The 17,109-nt window shown below is 42.6% G+C and overlaps 1 protein-coding gene across 8 annotated transcripts in view; it reads right to left on the bottom strand.

Moving 5' to 3' along the window:
* Positions 1-16,943, bottom strand: part of MEMO1 (mediator of cell motility 1) — a 91,162-nt gene extending 74,219 nt beyond the window's left edge. For 5 of the 8 annotated variants that reach the window (XR_009448014.1, XR_009448012.1, XR_009448013.1 and 2 more), the window contains exon 1: positions 16,809-16,943. Coding sequence is in view for 2 of the 8 variants with exons in the window: in XM_059660208.1 (XP_059516191.1) it covers positions 16,809-16,869 (61 nt within the window). In the remaining 6 variants the exon portion in view is untranslated. The remainder of the gene's footprint in view (positions 1-16,808) is intronic. The other 3 variants (XM_059660206.1, XM_059660202.1, XM_059660205.1) reach the window with 3 other exon arrangements.
* Positions 16,944-17,109: the final 166 nt, after the last annotated feature.

The following is a 17,109-nucleotide window of genomic DNA, read 5'->3' as shown; positions in this document are numbered from 1 at the left end:
GGCAGGGTTGACTGCAAACAGTTTCTACCCTTACAGCACCAACTTGGCTCATCTCCTGACCTGGAAGTCTCTGATCTTGCACTGCCTACAGTATTACCCTAACAGTATTAGCAGTATAGCATCCCCTAATAGCAAACCTTCTAATACTAAACAGCCTCTATTCTGTTAGTGACCAAACTGAGAGTAGCCATTTTCAACCAGAGCACCACAAGTTTTAAAACATGTAATACCTGACTCTTAGTCAGGGGCCCTGACCCCTTTTCCCTTACATTGTCAAATTAAAAAATGACAACAGTAAATACAACAATAGCTGTCCCATAGGAATAAATAAAAACCATATATTTTTGTCCACTCAGCAAAAAATATATTCTTTGGTGTGCCACAGAATTTTTAAGATGAAAAAGGTTGAAAATCACAGTTGTAGAGTGATAAGTCCTCTAAGAAGAAGTGCCTCAGATTAATTGCAAAGGAGGTCTCCTTTTTCACTTTTCATTTTCTTGATTACAAAACTACCCTCCATTTCATACCCTTGCATTCTAAACTCCATGCTTTTAACAATGACTTATGAATGGATACTTAAGATGTTATGTATTTTTCTAATGACTCAAATTGGCTGCTCAGTAAAAATTAAAAGATGTGCACATGCATACAGGTTGTTTTGTCATGGCTTCAATATCTGAAAATCCAGCATTTCAAACTACAAAGCCCTGAAAAACTTCTGAAGCATCTATGGAGAGGTGTAGAGTACCAAAATCTAAATCAACTCAATCTTGTGTTTTTAACTGGATGCCATACAGAAAAACGAAGCAACGGCCATTGGTAACAGAAATAGGTGGTGAAGTCATAACAGTCCTAGGGGGTACACTGATTTGTCTTAAGCCAGAACAGGAATGCCATAAAAAATGTTTCTCCCATTTAAACAGTCTGCAATAGGGAAGTAAAACTAATGTAAAGAATTAAAATGTTAAAAATAAAGACCAGTTTGGCAAGTATGACACCTAAGTTATACATTCTCATGGGACACGGCTGCTTTAACTGGACAAAGCTGGGGTTTGAGGAAAATTCTCATCTCCAGGTCTATGTGATAGATAATAGGACTCAGCAGACAATGTATAGACAATAGGGTCTTATTGAACCCAGTTAAGTGAAAGACTACACTACTCCTAAACTCTTGCCCCACCAGCAAGACACCTGGGAGATGCCACCCAGATCTCAAGAGTACTTAGCTTACATCCTTTGGTGGGCATCTAGAAAAAGACAGAAGCATCCTATTGCATTTCTTCCCTACCCCTCATGTGGGCTGAGTACTAAAAAACAAAGTGTCTTTGCCTAGAAACAAACTATCTCTAGAGAGACTGAAAGGAAGGAGAGAAAAAAAGCAAATTCACTGCAATGGTGAGCAGAGAAAGGAGTCTATACTCTCAAACACATGGCAGAAATTAAAATGCTAAAAATAATGTCAAGATATCCTATATAGTAAAGAGCTAATATGCTAATCAGACCAAACAGCAGAACGACCGTCTGGACCACCTCCCAAACGAAGCGGGGGCTGCAAGGGGCTGAGGCAGCCGCGGCTGGGAGGGCCAAGTCTCTTGCACAAATTTCGTGCATTGGGCCTCTAATATACATTATAATGACCTAGTCATTAGTGGTCACTAACAAGTCACATTTCTAAAAATTACTAAAATATATACTCATATTTAAAAATATAGACAATTTAAAAGAACCCACAATGTCCAGAAGTTAGAGTGCATATACAACCCACTTTGTCTTCAACTGGCCCATAAATTGTGAATAAGGTATTTAAGTTCCAGGCTCTTAATATAGCTAATTTCAAATTTAGTTGAGGAGCACTAATTTATTAAAATTTATTAAAATTAGTGCTCCTCAACTAAACTGGATGGGAGGAAATAAGGTGGCAAATGAGGAAGCAAATTCTCCATTTAAAGTTTTTATTTATTTACTAGAGGCCCGGTGCACAAAAATTTGTGCACTCGGGGAGGGAGGGGGGGTCCCTCAGCCCGGCCTGTGCCCTCTCCCAGTCTGGGAACCCTCGGGAGATAACGACCTGCTGGCTTAGGCCTGCTCCCGGGTGGCAGAGGGCAGGCCCAATCCCTAGGTGCAGCCCCTGGTCGGGCTCAGAGCAGGGCCATTTGGGGAGTTGGGGCACCGCCCCATGTCATGCACAGAGCAGGGAGGATCAGGAGGCTGCGATGCCACCCTCAGTCACGCTCAGGGTAGGGCCGATTGGGGGATTGGGGCACCGCCCCCTGTCACACTCAAGGCAGGGTCAATGGGGAGGTTGCGGTGCAACCCCCTGTCACGCACAGAGCAGGGCCAATCAGGGGGTTGGGGCGCTGGCCCCTGTCACTCACAGAGCAGAGCCCATCAGAGGGGTTGGGGCGCCGCCACTCTCACACTCAGGGCAGGGCCGAAGGGGAGGTTATGGCTCTACCCCGTCACACACAGAGCAGGACCCGATGGGGGGGGGGGGCGGGGGGGGAGGGGGTTGGGGCACCACACCCTGTCACACACAGAGCAGGGCCGATCAGGGGGTTGGGGCACTGCACCCTGTCACACACAGAGCCGCAGAGCAATCAGGGGGTTGGGCAGCTCCCCCCTATCAGGTACAGAGCAGGGCTGATCAGGGGGTTGGGGCGCCTTCCCCTGTCCCGAACAGAGCAGGGCGGATAGGGAGGTTGTGGCCCCGCCCCCTGTCGCACACAGAGCCGCAGGGCGATCAAGGGGTTCAGGGGGTTTGGGCACTGCCCCCTGTCACACTGATGCCGGTGCCGGGAGGCCTCACGGCTCCGCTGATCCCCGTGCACTGGGTGTGTGTGGGGGGGGGAGTGTCCCTCAGCCCAGCCTGCCCCCTCTCACATACTGGGAGCCCTCAGGCGTTGACCCCCATCACCCTCCAATCGCAGGCACGGCCCCTTGCCCAGGCCTGATGCCTCTGGCCTAGGCGTTCGGCCCGGGCAGTGGGGACCCGCAGCTGCAGCGGCCCCACGATCATGGACTTTGCTTTAGGCCCAGGCAAGGGACCCCTAGCTCCTGGGACTGCCAGCTTCGACCGTGCCCAGCTCCCATCGCTGGCTCCACCCCTACTTCCTGCTATCACTGGCCAGGGCGGAAAAGGCACCTGATTCTCTGATCATGGCTGGGGGGCCAGGGCAAAGGCGGCCCCAGGGCCGCCTCTGCCCTGCCCCCCAGCTCTTAGCTCCCCCCTGGGTTTCCGATCACTGTGAGTGGCAGGGGGCTTCTTCCTGCTTTCCCTTTGGCCTCCCTACATTGTGCCTACATATGCAAATTAACCGCCATCTTGTTGGCAGTTAACTGCCATCTCAGTTGGCAGTTAATTTGCATATAGCCCTGATTAGCCAATGAAAAGGGTAGCTCGTACGCCAATTACCATTTTTCTCTTTTATTAGTGTTGATTTAATTTTGGTTAATCCTCACCCAAGTTTATATTTTCGTTGATTTTTAGAGAGAGTGGAAAAGAGAGGGAAAGACAGAGAGAAACATCAATGAGAGAGAAACACATCGACTGGTTGCCTCCTGCACGAGCCCTCGGCCGGGGAGGAGCCTGCAACCAAGTTATATGCCCTTGACTGAAATTGAATCCAGGACCCTTTGGTCTGCAGGCCAACACTCTGTCCACTGAGCCAAACTGGCTCAGGCTAAAAGTTTTAAAGAGAGTTGAAAGTAGACAAGCACTCAAGAACAGCACAAACATGAACTTACATGACGTCTTAAAGTAAAACTAGAGAGGCAGAAAATGGCAGGGTGTTTCCAAACAGAAGGAAGCTATGAACACAAGCGCAGAAGTAGAAATGACAATTCCAGTTGCAAGAAACACAGCTCAAAGGGGAGAGCTAGAATAAATGACCTCTTAAAACCTACGTTAAGGAGTTTGCTTGTTTTTCCAAATAGACAATGGGGAGCCACGGAAAGTTTTTATGCCTGAAAAAGTGTTTTAATTACAAGACCAACATATTGAAACATGATCACTGTATAGTTTATGCAACATGCATGACTAAAAAGTTTAATTTTACATATTTTGGATTTTTAAGATTACCTTGCTTTTATTGATTTGACACTATGAAACTTCACAAAATAAAATGTTTTACAAGTCACATGATTCCCTAACATTTATTTTCAAATAACCATAAATGTTTAATAATCTAGAATGATAATTTATGCAAAGCCTTGTATGGGAAGCAATGTAGAATGGTGGTTTCTAGTTTCAATTGTGGAGCCAGCTGGTTGGAACACCAGCACAAACTTTGTGACCTTGACCAACCTAAGCTTTTTTACATGGTTTTTATACTAAAAGAAATATAAGGGCAAATGCCTAACATATAGTAAGGACTCAATAAATGTTGGCAATAATCATTCAATAGAATCCAGATGCCCTACACTAATTGTTGGCTCATCTGAGTTTTGGTAAAGATTCATAGGTTCTTATTTTCTACTTTCCAAAATTCTTAGTTAAACATACTTATATTTAATAAATACTTCCTGGTAGACCAGTGGTTCTCAACCTTCCTAATGCCGCGATCCTTTAATACAGTTCCTCATGTTGTGGTGACCCCCAACCATAAAATTATTTTCATTGCTACTTCATAACAGTAATTTTGCTACTGTTATGAATTGTAATGTAAATATCTGATATGCAGGATGTATTTAGTGACCCCTGTGAAAGGGTCCTTTGAGCCCCAAAGGGGTCGCGACCCACAGGTTGAGAACCGCTGTGGTAGACTGATATGTAGAAACCAATCTTTATTTATTACACCAGACTAGAGGACCAGTGCACGAATCCGGGCACTGTTGGGGTTTCTCGGCCTGGCCTACGGGGATGGGACTGAAACCAGCTCTCCGACAGCCCCCGAGGTGTCCCGGATTGTGAGAGGACGTATGCCAGGCCCACCAGTGCACGATCGGGGCCGGGGAGAGATCACAGGAGGGCTCCAGGGAGTGTCCAGCCCATCTTGCCCAGTCCCCATTGGCTGGATCCCAGCAGCAAGCTGACCTACCAGTCGGAGTGTCTGCCCCCTGGTGGTCAGTGCGCGTCATAGCGACTAGTCAAACGGTTGAACACTTAGCATATTAGGCTTTTATTACATAGGATAATGAACGAAACGGTAGGCAGACTGTATCTAAGTCCAAAACACAAATGTATTAACTCAGTTATTTAAAAATATAATTATTTTTAAACTGAAAACATATTGTTAAATTACATTAGTGTTAAATTACACATTAGCAATGGAATTTTCAAATACTGTAAGAACTTTTTTATTTTGTTTTTTAAATATGTTTTTATTGATTTTTAGAAGGAAGAAAGAAGAGGCATAGAGAGATAGAAACATCATCGATCGGCTGGCTGCCTCCTGCATGATCCTAGATCAAGCCCGCAACCCCAGCATGTGCCCTGACCAGGAATCGAACCAGTGACCTCTTGTTTCATGGGGTGATGCTCAAACCATTGAGCAACACCAGCCCTGCAGGAGTCAAAGACCTCTACACAAAGCAGAGATGGGAGGCTAGATAAACTAATCAGTCTGTGTTCACTTAAACAGTTTCCTCCGTTCTCATAGGTTAAGTTAGTCAACAGCACAAATTCAGAAGAATCAGATCCTGAATCACCTAATGGCGAAGCACTAGAGCAAAGTATTCATCAGAATCATCCACAGTGCTTTTAAAAAAACCACACAAGCCAGAATCCCCACTCCCAGAGGAATCCAAAAGACTCAAAAGATTTGGGATAGGGCCCCATGGTTGAAAACCATTGTATGTAGGGACTAAACAGAGAACACTTATGTCAACTATATTTCAATAAAACAGTTTTATTTTTTAACTACCACTGGGGTTTTAGTATAGCATCAAAGGATATCCACAATTATGTGAAAAGTCTGTTAAAATAGTCTTCCCTTTTCCAACTACATATCTGTATGAGGCCAGATTTCCTTCATATGCTTTAGTGAAAGAACCTATCACAACAGAGTGCATGCAGTAATAGCTATGGGAATCCAGCTGTTTCCTATTAAGCTAGACATAAAGACAGTTGCAAAAAATGTAATAAATGTCAATCTCAAATTTTCCTTGTTTTGGAAGAGACAGTGACTTTCATTAAAAATGCTACTTACGATAAGGACACATTTGTAATGCCTTAACTAATAAAGAATTTAAAAAAAAAAATTCTACTTACGCCCTAGCTGGTTTGGCTCAGTGGATAGAGCATTGTTCTGAGGACTGAAGGATCCTGGGTTCGATTCCACTCAAGGGCACATGCCTGGGTTGCAAGCCCAATCCCCAGTAGGGGGTGTGCAGAAACATCTCATCATTGATGTTTCTCTCTCTCTCCCTCTCCCTTCCTCTCTGAAATCAATAAATATATATACATTTTTTTAAATGCTAGTTATGTTAACATAAATAGCGTTTTAAATGGGTTTATAATTTTTAAATGATAGATATTGATAGACATAACCTACATAAACAAAAGCTTTTTTGAGTTATCAATAATTCTGAAGAATGTAAAGGAATTCTGAGGCTAAGAAGTTTGAAAACAACTGCTAGAAACCTAATAATACTTTTATTACTTAGCTATTGAGTATCTTCCTTTGAAGTACAATAAGCAATGACCAAACAAAAGGAGGTGATAGGTAGAATAATGATTGTTATAAAATAAAAATATCTTCAATCATTAAATTTGTTATGTACAAAAGGCAAGGAATAAAACAATTATATAATATGCTACCATTTGCTAAAACCGGGGAGGAAATGATGTCAGATGCATATGTGCCTGTATATGCATAAAAAAAAAAACCACTAAGCTGGCATTCAAGAAATTGACAAAAAGCAACCACCTATGAGGGAAGGGGAATATGGAATATTCGGGAATGGTATAGGAATGACACTTAATAAATACCTTTAACTTTAAAACACATAAATGTACTCTATTTCTTAATTTAATCTAAATCTAATTTAACCTATTTAGAAAATATTAACTCTGTTACACTTAAAAGATGTCACTGATGGAATTAAAAACAAAATTAGCCGAAACCGGTTTGGCTCAGTGGATAGAGCATCGGCCTGCGGACTGAGGGGTCCCAGGTTCAATTCCGGTCAAGGGCATGTACCTGGGTTGCGGGCACATCCCCAGTAGGAGATGTGCAGGAGGCAGCTGATCGGTGTTTCTCTCTCATCGATGTTTCTGACTCTCTGTCTCTCTCCCTTCCTCTCTGTAAAAAATCAATAAAATATATTTTAAAAAAAATTAGATATTGTGCAAGAAAAAAAAATCAGTGCACTTGAAGATAGAAAAAGAAATATGCAAAAGGAAGCACAGAGAGTAAAAAAAAATTTTTTTTTAAAAAATAGCCCTAGCTGCTTTGGCTTGGTGGATAGAGCATCAGGGTCCCAGATTCAATTCCAGTCAAGGGAACATGCCCGGGTTGTGGGTTTGATCCCAAGTAGGGGATGTACAGGAGGCAGCCGATCAATGATTCTCTCTTATCATTGATGTTTCTCTCTCTCTCTCCTCTCTCCCTTCCTTACTGAAATCAATAAAAATATTTTTTTTAAAAAAATAATAAAATAGCCCTAACCAGTTTGGCTAAGTGGATAGAGCGTCGGCCTGCAGACTGATAGGTCCCAGTTTGGATTCTGGTCAAGGGCATGTACCTTGGTTGCGGGCACATCCCCAGTAGGAGGTGTACAGGAGGCAGCTGATCGATGTTTTTCTCTCATCGATTGTAACTCTTTATCCCTCTCCCTTCCTCTCTGTAAAAAAAATCAATAAAATATATTTAAAAAAAATAATAAAATAAAAAAATAACTCTCACCCTGGCCAGTTTGGCTCAGTGGATAGAGCATCGGCATGCAGATGGAAGGGTCCTGGGTTCAATTCCGGTCAAGGGCACTTGCCTGGTTGCAAGCCCCAGTAGGGGGCGTGCAGGAGGAAGCCGATCAATGATTCTCTCTCATCATTAATGTTTCTTTTTTTTTTTTCTTTTTTATTGACTTCAGAGAGGAAGGAAGAGAGAGAGAGAGAGATTGAAACATCAATGATGAGAGAGAATCATTGATCGGCTGCCTCCTGCACACCCCTTACTGGGGATCGAGCCCACAACCCAGGCACGTGCCCTTGTCTGGAATCAAAACTGGTACCCTTCCGTCTGCAGGCCAATGCTCTATCCACTGAGCCAAACCAGCTAGGGCTCATCACTGCTGTTTCTATCTCTCTCTCCCTCACTTCCTATCTGAAATCAATAAAAATATATTTTTAAAAAAGTAACTCTCGGTGAAATATGGGACAATATTAAGCTAGCTAACATACTTTCAACTGGAATCTAGAAAACAAAGAGGGTGAAAAGAAAAAATATTTGAGGTAATAATACAAAATATTTTTCCAAATTTGCCACAAACTATAACCTGCAAATCCAAGAAACTTGGTGAATCCAAAACAGGATAAACTCAAAGAAAATTATTCAAAGGCACATGATAATAAAATAACAGGAAAATGGTAATAAGCTTTTTAAAAAGCATAAAGCAACCAGAGGAAAAAAGACAGACTGTATTCAAGAGAACAAATATTTTAAAAACCACAGAATTTTCAAAAGTTGTGCAAGCCAAAATACAATAGAACATTTAGAAAGTGCTAAAAAACAAACACAGGAATGTCAACATACCCACTGAATTCAATGCCTACCAAACTACCTTTCAAAAATGGGGCAAAAAAAACACACAAAACTATAGTTATCAAACTGTGTTGTACAGGTATAGGATAAACAGACAGGTAGGAATAGAACTGAGAGTGCAGAAATAAACCCAAACATTGATGTCCAATTGATTTGAACATTCAATGGGGAAAGAACAGTCTCTTCAACAAATGGTGCTGAGACAACTGGATATCCACATGCAAAAGAATCAAGTTGGACCCTAACCCATCCCACATACAAAACTAAACCAGAATGGATCAACAACCTAAATGTAAATACTAAAATAATAAAACTCTCAAAAGAAAATACAGAAGCAAATCTCCATTATCTTGGATTTAACAATGGGGGGGGGGGGGTTAGATATAACACCAAAGCATGAGTAAAAAACAAATATAACTGAATTTCATCAAAATTAAAAACTTTTGTGCATGAAAGTATTACCCAGAAAGTAAAAAGACAATCTGTAGAAACGGGAGAAAAGACTTGCAATTCATATACCTGTTAAGGGATTAAGTTCAAGAATATATAAAGAATTCTTACAACTCAATAACAGAAACACAACCCAATTCAAAAATGGACAAAGGATAGACATTTCTGTTTAGATGATATACTAATGGCCAATAAGCATATGAAAAATGTTCAACATCATTAGTCATTACAGAAATGCAAATCAAAGCCAAACTCCATTATTACAACTGCTCAGGGAAAAACCTTAAGAGATACCCAAGACTCCTCCATTCTCTCACACCCCACTTCAAGTATGGCAGCAGATGCTTTCAGCTCTACCATCAGACTATATCCAGTAACCAACTCACTTCTGACCCACCCCCACTGCTATCGGCATTGTCATCTCTCACTAGGATTACTGTTTTCTTTTTAACTGGTCTCCCTGGTTCTGCCCTTGCCACTGCCCTCACCACTCCCTAACTGTAGTCTACTCTCAACATAGCAGTCAAAGAGATCCTAGTAAGTCTAAATGAGAGCATGTCAACAACTGCTCTAAATCTTCTCACTCAAGTAAAAATCCTTACAATGGTCAAGACCCAGTATCATCTGACCACAGCTTTATGCCTCTGCTCCAGGTATGTCATTACACACTACTCCTGCCCCAAGTCACTTCATTCCAGCTTCAATGGCTTACTTGCAGTTTCTCAAATACTACAGGCCTGCTCCAGTCTTAGGACCTTTGAATTTGCTGTGGCCTAAAATTATCTAGCCCTTAAAATGATCTAGAATGCAAGCCTTTTCTTTCAACTACTTCAAGTCTTCGTTCAAATGTCATCTTAATGAAGTATTCCCTTCCATACTATTTAAAATTGCTGATTTCTCTCATCCTGTTACATTGCTAATGCACTAGCTCTGCTTTATCTAATTTATAATTCTATATGCAATTATAGCACTCCCCTCTATCAAACATACTGCCCTAGCCGGTTTGGCTCACTGGATAGAGCGCCGGCCTGGGGACTGAAGGGTCCCAGGTTCGATTCAAGAGCATGTACCTTGGTTGCAGGCACATCCCCAGTAGGGGGTGTGCAGGAGGCAGGTGATCAATGCTTCTCTCTCATCGATGTTTCTAACTCTCTACCCCTCTCCCTTCTTCGCTGTAAAATCAATAAAATGTATATTTTTTTAAAAAAAACATACTGCCTATTTTACTTATTACCTTATGTATAGTCTGTCTCCTAGAAGATAAACTCTAGAGATTTTTTTGTTTGTTTCATCTCCTGCCACATACACACCTAGTCCCTAGAGCAAGCAATACCTTTCACAGATCTCTGTTGGTCCAATACTGAAACAAAGCTTCTCCAAAAGTGCTGTTTGTTAGGCCCAATTCCAATTCTAGGACTAATCTAATTCAAATATACCAACTCCTTTGTCAGTACTTATAGTATATGAGTAATATTCAAAATTCACAAATGTCTTTAGTTATGCTTTTATTTAATCTAAGTACTTACTTACCTGACAATTATAGATTGCTTACTGTTTCCAAAATAGTTCAACCTCTTACTCTGGCATTACAATAAACAGAAAGAACAGAAGGCTTCAGCTAGAAGGCCTAAGTTCAAATCCTCGGTCCCCCATTTACCAGTAGTATGTCTCAGACAATTTAGCCTCCTCTTAGTTTTTCATCAGTAAAATACCAAGGTGGAGGGTAAATAAAGACCAGCCTGCCTTACTTATCCTACACCTAATCATAGTATTATTGTGAAAATCAAAAAATGTATGAGAAAATGCTTTATAAACTGTAAATGATATACAAGTGTGACTTAAATGTCCATATTGTATTCTGGAAAACCCTGAAATGGGACAGAAAAGTTCAGTGTTTGGGGCAGCATACCTCACCATACCTCACCATACCTCCCTGCCCCTAGCACTAAACTCTAATTTTGGAATCAGACTGGCTCTTCCACTTACTTGTACTTTAAACAAGTTACTCAACCACTCTGAGTCATTGTTTCCACATCCATAAATGGACATAAAACTAACCTTGTAGCATCCTTTTGAAGATTAAAGATTATATACACACATATAGAATGTACCTATGGAATACAACATTTTATTTGCTGCAGTCTTGTTCTTCTTTCAAATGGAGAAAAACCCAAAGGCAGATAATATAAACCTACACCGAGATAGAAAAGTTAACTTTGACTTGAAAAGTTCATGTGAAAGGACAAGAAGGAAAGTGAGAAAGAGCTAGAATTAATCAAGCAATAATTTCAATAGTTTTCCAATTAAATTTGTTCTTTCCTTCTTACCTTTCTCTACGATAAAATAACAAGATGAGATGCAAAAGAAAATCAGCATACAGAAAATCATATTTAGTAATCCAAAAAAGTTCATTTCAAAACTAAATATTATATAGTTTTTTCTCTTCAAATCAGAATAATTCTAGTAGCAGTTTTCAATTTCTCAAAAACGAAATATATTTTGACACTCTAGAATTCAAGGTACATGCCAAAAATAAAATTCATGTTTTCCAACTATAGAATCCTGATATAACTGTATTAAATGTGTTTAGAAATGACAGAATGAATAAAAAAAGTAAAAATTCAATTTAGATATATATCATACAAGCACATCAAGAATGCTTTGAAATCATCAGACTTTGTTTGATTAGTTCCTCAATTCTATGACACCAGCAATTATAAGATATACCATCAATATAAAAACCATTTTCCAAGGGGGGGCGGGATCCCTCCTACATTAAATATTCACTTAAGATATAAACATACCAACTTCAGAAAATACTAAGTTGTAAGGGATCCCTCTGGAATGCCAAAAGAGCTAACTACAAAGTAGAAGATACTTGTAACAGACATATCTAACAAGACTGTACCCAGTCTTGTTAGATATGTCTAGAAAGAACTACAAATCAATATGAAAAAGTAAACAGCTTATTTTTACTGATTTCAGAGAGAGGAAGGGAGAGGGATAGAAAGACAGAAACATCATTGATCGGCTGCCTCATGCACATCCCACACCGGGGGATGAGCCCGAAAGCCAGGCACGTGCCTTGACCAGGAATCAAACCGTGACCTCCTGATTCATGAGTCAATGCTCAACCACTGAACCAAGCCAGCTGGGCTAAAAAAAAAAAAAAAAAAAAAATTTGTTTTTAAAGATAAACTGGGAGAGGAAAGGCATTAGAGTAAGTTTCTTGGAGGTGTTAGCACCTGAATCTTTAAAAGGTGAATAGGAATGCCCTGACCAGATAGCTCAATTGACTGGAGCATGTCAAGGTTGCAGGTTCCACCAAGAGGTAGGAAACATACAGCAATCAACCAATAAATGCATGGACAGATGGAACAAGTCAATGTTTCTCTCTCTCTCCCTCCCTTCTTTTCCCTCTCTGAAATCAATAAATAAAAATTTTAAAAAATAAATAAAAGGTGAGTAGGAGTTATCCTGACAAAGTGCATTCCAACAGAGGGAACAGCTTGGCAAAAGCACAGTGATAAGAAACTGTACAGTGTATTTAAAGAAACAAAGAACAGCTGCTAACTGTTGCTTAAGGGTAATAAAGGCAAGAACTGGGATGGGTGGGTGGAAGTGGCCAAAGAAACAGAAGGATGCCAAGTCACCAAGGGAGTTATTAGACCTTAACCAATTGGCTAGATGGGGCAGTGAGGTTTATGTAAAGAAATTATGTGGTCAGATAGATTATTCAGGGAGCAATGCAGAAGATGGAGTTAAGGGGGATAAGATTGGCGGAAAGAAGGCCGGTTAGGAGGCAGTTGTAACTGTCCTGCAGGAGATAAAAGGGCCTGACATAAAGAAATGCAAGCTGTAACGAATCTGGAGAAAATGTAGAGTACAGACACATTATGCTGCTGGTCTAGAGATCACACCATGAACAGCACTAACCTACAGTAAGGGTTGGCAAGTTTTTTCTATAAAGGACCAAATAAAAAGGATTTTAGGCTTTAGGGGCCACATATGGTCTCTATTGCACTTCTTGGTTTTTGTTTTTAAACCTTTTAAAAATTAAAAACCATTTTTAGCTAGTGGACTTTTTTTTTTTTAAGACAGCAGGCTGGATTTGTGAGTACAGTAAGTTTGCTGATCCCTGCTGTACACCCATAAAGAAGTGAGGATTAACCTACCTAGAGATTAATTTCCCTAAAATGCTGCGCTATTATTAGTCCCCTACTCAGAAACTTCTCCATAGGTCCTGACTGCCTACTGACTAAGTCAAATCCCTATGATGCAAAGCATTCATAGTCATCTATACTCTAGTTCCAACCAGATTCACCCCTGGGTGAATCTTCCATTCTTATTAAATTGACCTACTTACATTTACCTGCCTCTGTATCTTTGTAGTGTTCCCCCATGTTCTTTCCTCCTTTCCAAACCTGCACAAATACCTTCTTCAAAGCACAATTCAAATCCTACATTGAAGTGATTCCACCCTCCTCAGAACTCCCAAGAGCACTGTCTCAATTATTCTGATATTTACTTGCTGTCCTGTGCTATTACTTACTTCAAATAAACTGTATATTCCTGGGGGCATGGAATAATTTATAGTTCTCTCTACCAATGGATCTAGTATATAACAAGGGTTAAATAAAAATGAAGACATATGTGTATATGTATGTAGTTTTCATACGTATACACACACGCACTTTTTTTCTAAACTAGCTATTGCTCTCGCTGGTTTGGCTCAATGGATAGAGCATCGGCCTGCGGACTGAAGGCTCTGGGGTTGGATTCCAGTCAAGGGCACATGCCTGGGTTGCAGGCTCTATCCCCAGTAGGGGGTGTGCAGGAGGTAGCCAATCAATGATTCCTTCTCATCATTGAAGTTTCTATCTCTCTCTCCCTCTCTGAAATCAATAAAAATATTTTTTTAAATACATAAATAAACGAGCTATTAACTGAAGCAAGTATGATTTCACCCTTACCTTCTATCAGTAACTGTACACTTTAACTCCACAGATGCAATGTGAATGCCATAGGAACCACAGAATGACAATCCCCAAGTATATTACTCTCCTATTACACATTTTTAGGGCTAGTTTTTTTGTTTGTTTGTTTGTTTTTTTAAAATATATTTTATTGATTTTTTACAGAGAGGAAGGGAGAGGGATAGAGAGTCAGAAACATCGACGAGAGAGAAACATCGATCAGCTGCCTCCTGCACACCCCCCACTGGGGATGTGCCCGCAACCAAGGCACATGCCCCCGACCGGAACCGAACCCGGGACCCCTCAGTTCACAGGCTGACGCTCCATCCACCGAGCCAAACCGGCCAGGGCAGGGCTAGTTTATTAGGGAAACAAAAATAATACAAGTAGAATTTTTCCAATGGTCAATGTTATCATTATAGATATACTGGGATAATATTAAATATAGAACTCACTAGATCAAGTCAAAGTTTACTTACCTACATTTTCATTTATTTTTTAAAATGCAAAGATTTTACAACTAAATTGCTTTAAATTCCCCCCTAAATTATTACTCAAATTCAAAGTCACATATACATGTATACATACATATGTACAAAAGCCACATAGAGTCTGAATTTTTTAAAATAAAGTTGTCTGTGACAATTCACATTACCAAAATGGCATTATTGATTTCATTCAGAATTTAGGAAAGGTAATATATTTTAAATTTTTTAGAAAATATTCCATTTTGGATTACTATTGATAAATAGCTATAATCACAGGCTGTTTTGAGCTGGATTAACGGATTCTTCCTCTACTTGTGATTACTGAAGTCTTTTTCAAGTTCAAAGTGTGAACTGTGCCTTATTTTACTACACAAAGAATGTCCAAGAAGCTATAAAAATTCCTCCAGAATCATTTGCTCACATTCCAATGCCAAGTACAGAAAACATTTAAAACATTTATAGAAAGTATAAAAAACAAAACCAAAAAAAAATTAACCAAAAGATGGCTATGAAAGTGAATACTGAGACTTTTTACTCTTCAAAACACATTGAAGAAAGCTTATAGATTTACAACCCTGAAAAGACTATTATCCATTGATAAATTTACTATTAATAATTCACTCACTGGAGAACAAACCCAGGAACCAGGGACTCCCATTCATCAATTTTGTTCTGTCGCTGGCTTAGTAGAGTTTTGGGCACATCCCCATATGGTGAACAAGAAAAGCTTAACTGACATTCTAAGGTTGTAAGAATTGATTAAATGTTTACGAAGTACTCGAGGACCAAGAAGGAGAGCCACTGTAACCATTAAATGTAATTTAGTTAAAACTGTAGCTAAGAGTTAGGCTTGCAAATCCAATCATAAAATTCTTTTGTGTCTTCTTAACACAGCAAATCTCCAGTGAGTCAGTTTAGTGTGTGTATTTAATGAGCTGGTTTAGCAACCTCAGAGGAATGAATTTTCTTCCAAATCTTTGTTTTCTCACAAACTCTGTCACTATCCAACCCACCTAGTTGCAAAGGGAGACATGATCCGATTCAATGTTAAGTCTATCTCGGAGGGAAGGGGGGGAACAACCAAAGACCTTGGATGCATATATGCACAACCCATGGACGCCGACCGTGGGGTGGTGGGGGCCTGGGGCGGGGGGGGGGGGCAAAAAAGGGGACATATATAATACTTGCAACAATAAAGTTTTTTTAAAAAGTTAGGTCTAGTTATTGATAAGCCACTACCAAATGGCTAAAATCTATTAGAAATCACAGTGGAACTTTGTTAACTTACCAGAAATGTGAAGCCTGAAAGTAATCCCAGAAAGCAATCATCCCAAGAGCTTTATTAAAGGGAAAGTCCCTGCACTTTCTTAAAGAGCTGGAAAGTGTTTTAGACAATGCGGCCATCAGGCTGAATTCGCTCAAACCTCATCTAATTCGCTCGGCAGCGCCAGCACCTGCTCGCTGGGAGCGACTGGAGACCCGGAGGCCCTCTCCAGCGGCCCTTCCTGGGTGACAGGAACAATGCGAACTGACAAAGGACGGGAGGCCCCGCGCCTCGGCGCCGCGATGCCGCCCCCATCAGAGGGTACCGGCCCCAGCAAAGCGCTCCTCGCCCGAGCTCACGCGAGGCCGCCTCTCCGGCTTGGCGACGTGGGAAAGTGCACCCTGCGCTCCGTTCCGGACGGCGGAGCACCCGGCGCGGAGGGGAGGCTGCCCCTGAGCGGCCGCGGCAGGGACACTTCCTCTCCGCGCCGGCGAGCGGACCGGTGCGCACGGAGGCTCCCGGGTCTGGAGCGCCGGCGGGGAGGCCGGAGGGTCGCCGGCTCCGGGCGCAGGAAGCGGGGCTGGGGCGCCGGCACACCGTGCTCCCGGGAGCCGAGGGGAGACGGGAAGCTCGGGTCCGGGAGCCCCGGGAGCACGTTCCTTCCTCGAGCCCGGTCCCGAGGGGCGGCGCGGGCGGCCGGGGCAACTCTCCCTCTCGCCAAACTCCGGGGTGAGCGCGAGGGCGGCCAGCCGGGCTCCCGGCGGGGTGGCGCCCGGTGGGGGAGGCGGCGAGGCCGGCCCGGTCCGCTCCCTGCCCACGCGGTCCGCGCCGAGGCCGTCCGCGCCGGTCCCTCCCGCCGCGCGGGGCAGGGCCGCCGACCTCGGCCGCGGGCGCGGGGCCAGGCGGCGGCGGCGGGCGGCCGGGGCCCTACCTGAGGCTGTGTACCAGCTCCCGGCGTGGCTGGCTTCCCGGCAGACCACTCGGTTGGACATCTTGGTGCCTGTGCCGCCTATGGTGCACGAGGATGAATGAGGAGGCGGCGGCGGCGGCGGGAGCGGCTCCGCGAGGGGACGAGACGCCGCGGGCCCAGCCCAGGAGGAGGCGGCGGCGGGGAGGGGATCGGCCCGGCCCAGGAGGAGGAGGAAGAGGAGGCGGCGGCGGCCCGGGAGGAGGAGATGGCAGCCGGGGCGGTGGCAGCCACAATCAGCACGAACTCCGGCGACCGCCGGAAG

Source organism: Myotis daubentonii, chromosome 12, assembly GCF_963259705.1.
Source record: "Myotis daubentonii chromosome 12, mMyoDau2.1, whole genome shotgun sequence".
Taxonomy (NCBI): Eukaryota; Metazoa; Chordata; class Mammalia; order Chiroptera; family Vespertilionidae; genus Myotis; species Myotis daubentonii.
The sequence above is the reverse complement of the archived record's forward strand: the minus strand, read 5'-3'. Positions and strand labels throughout refer to the sequence as shown.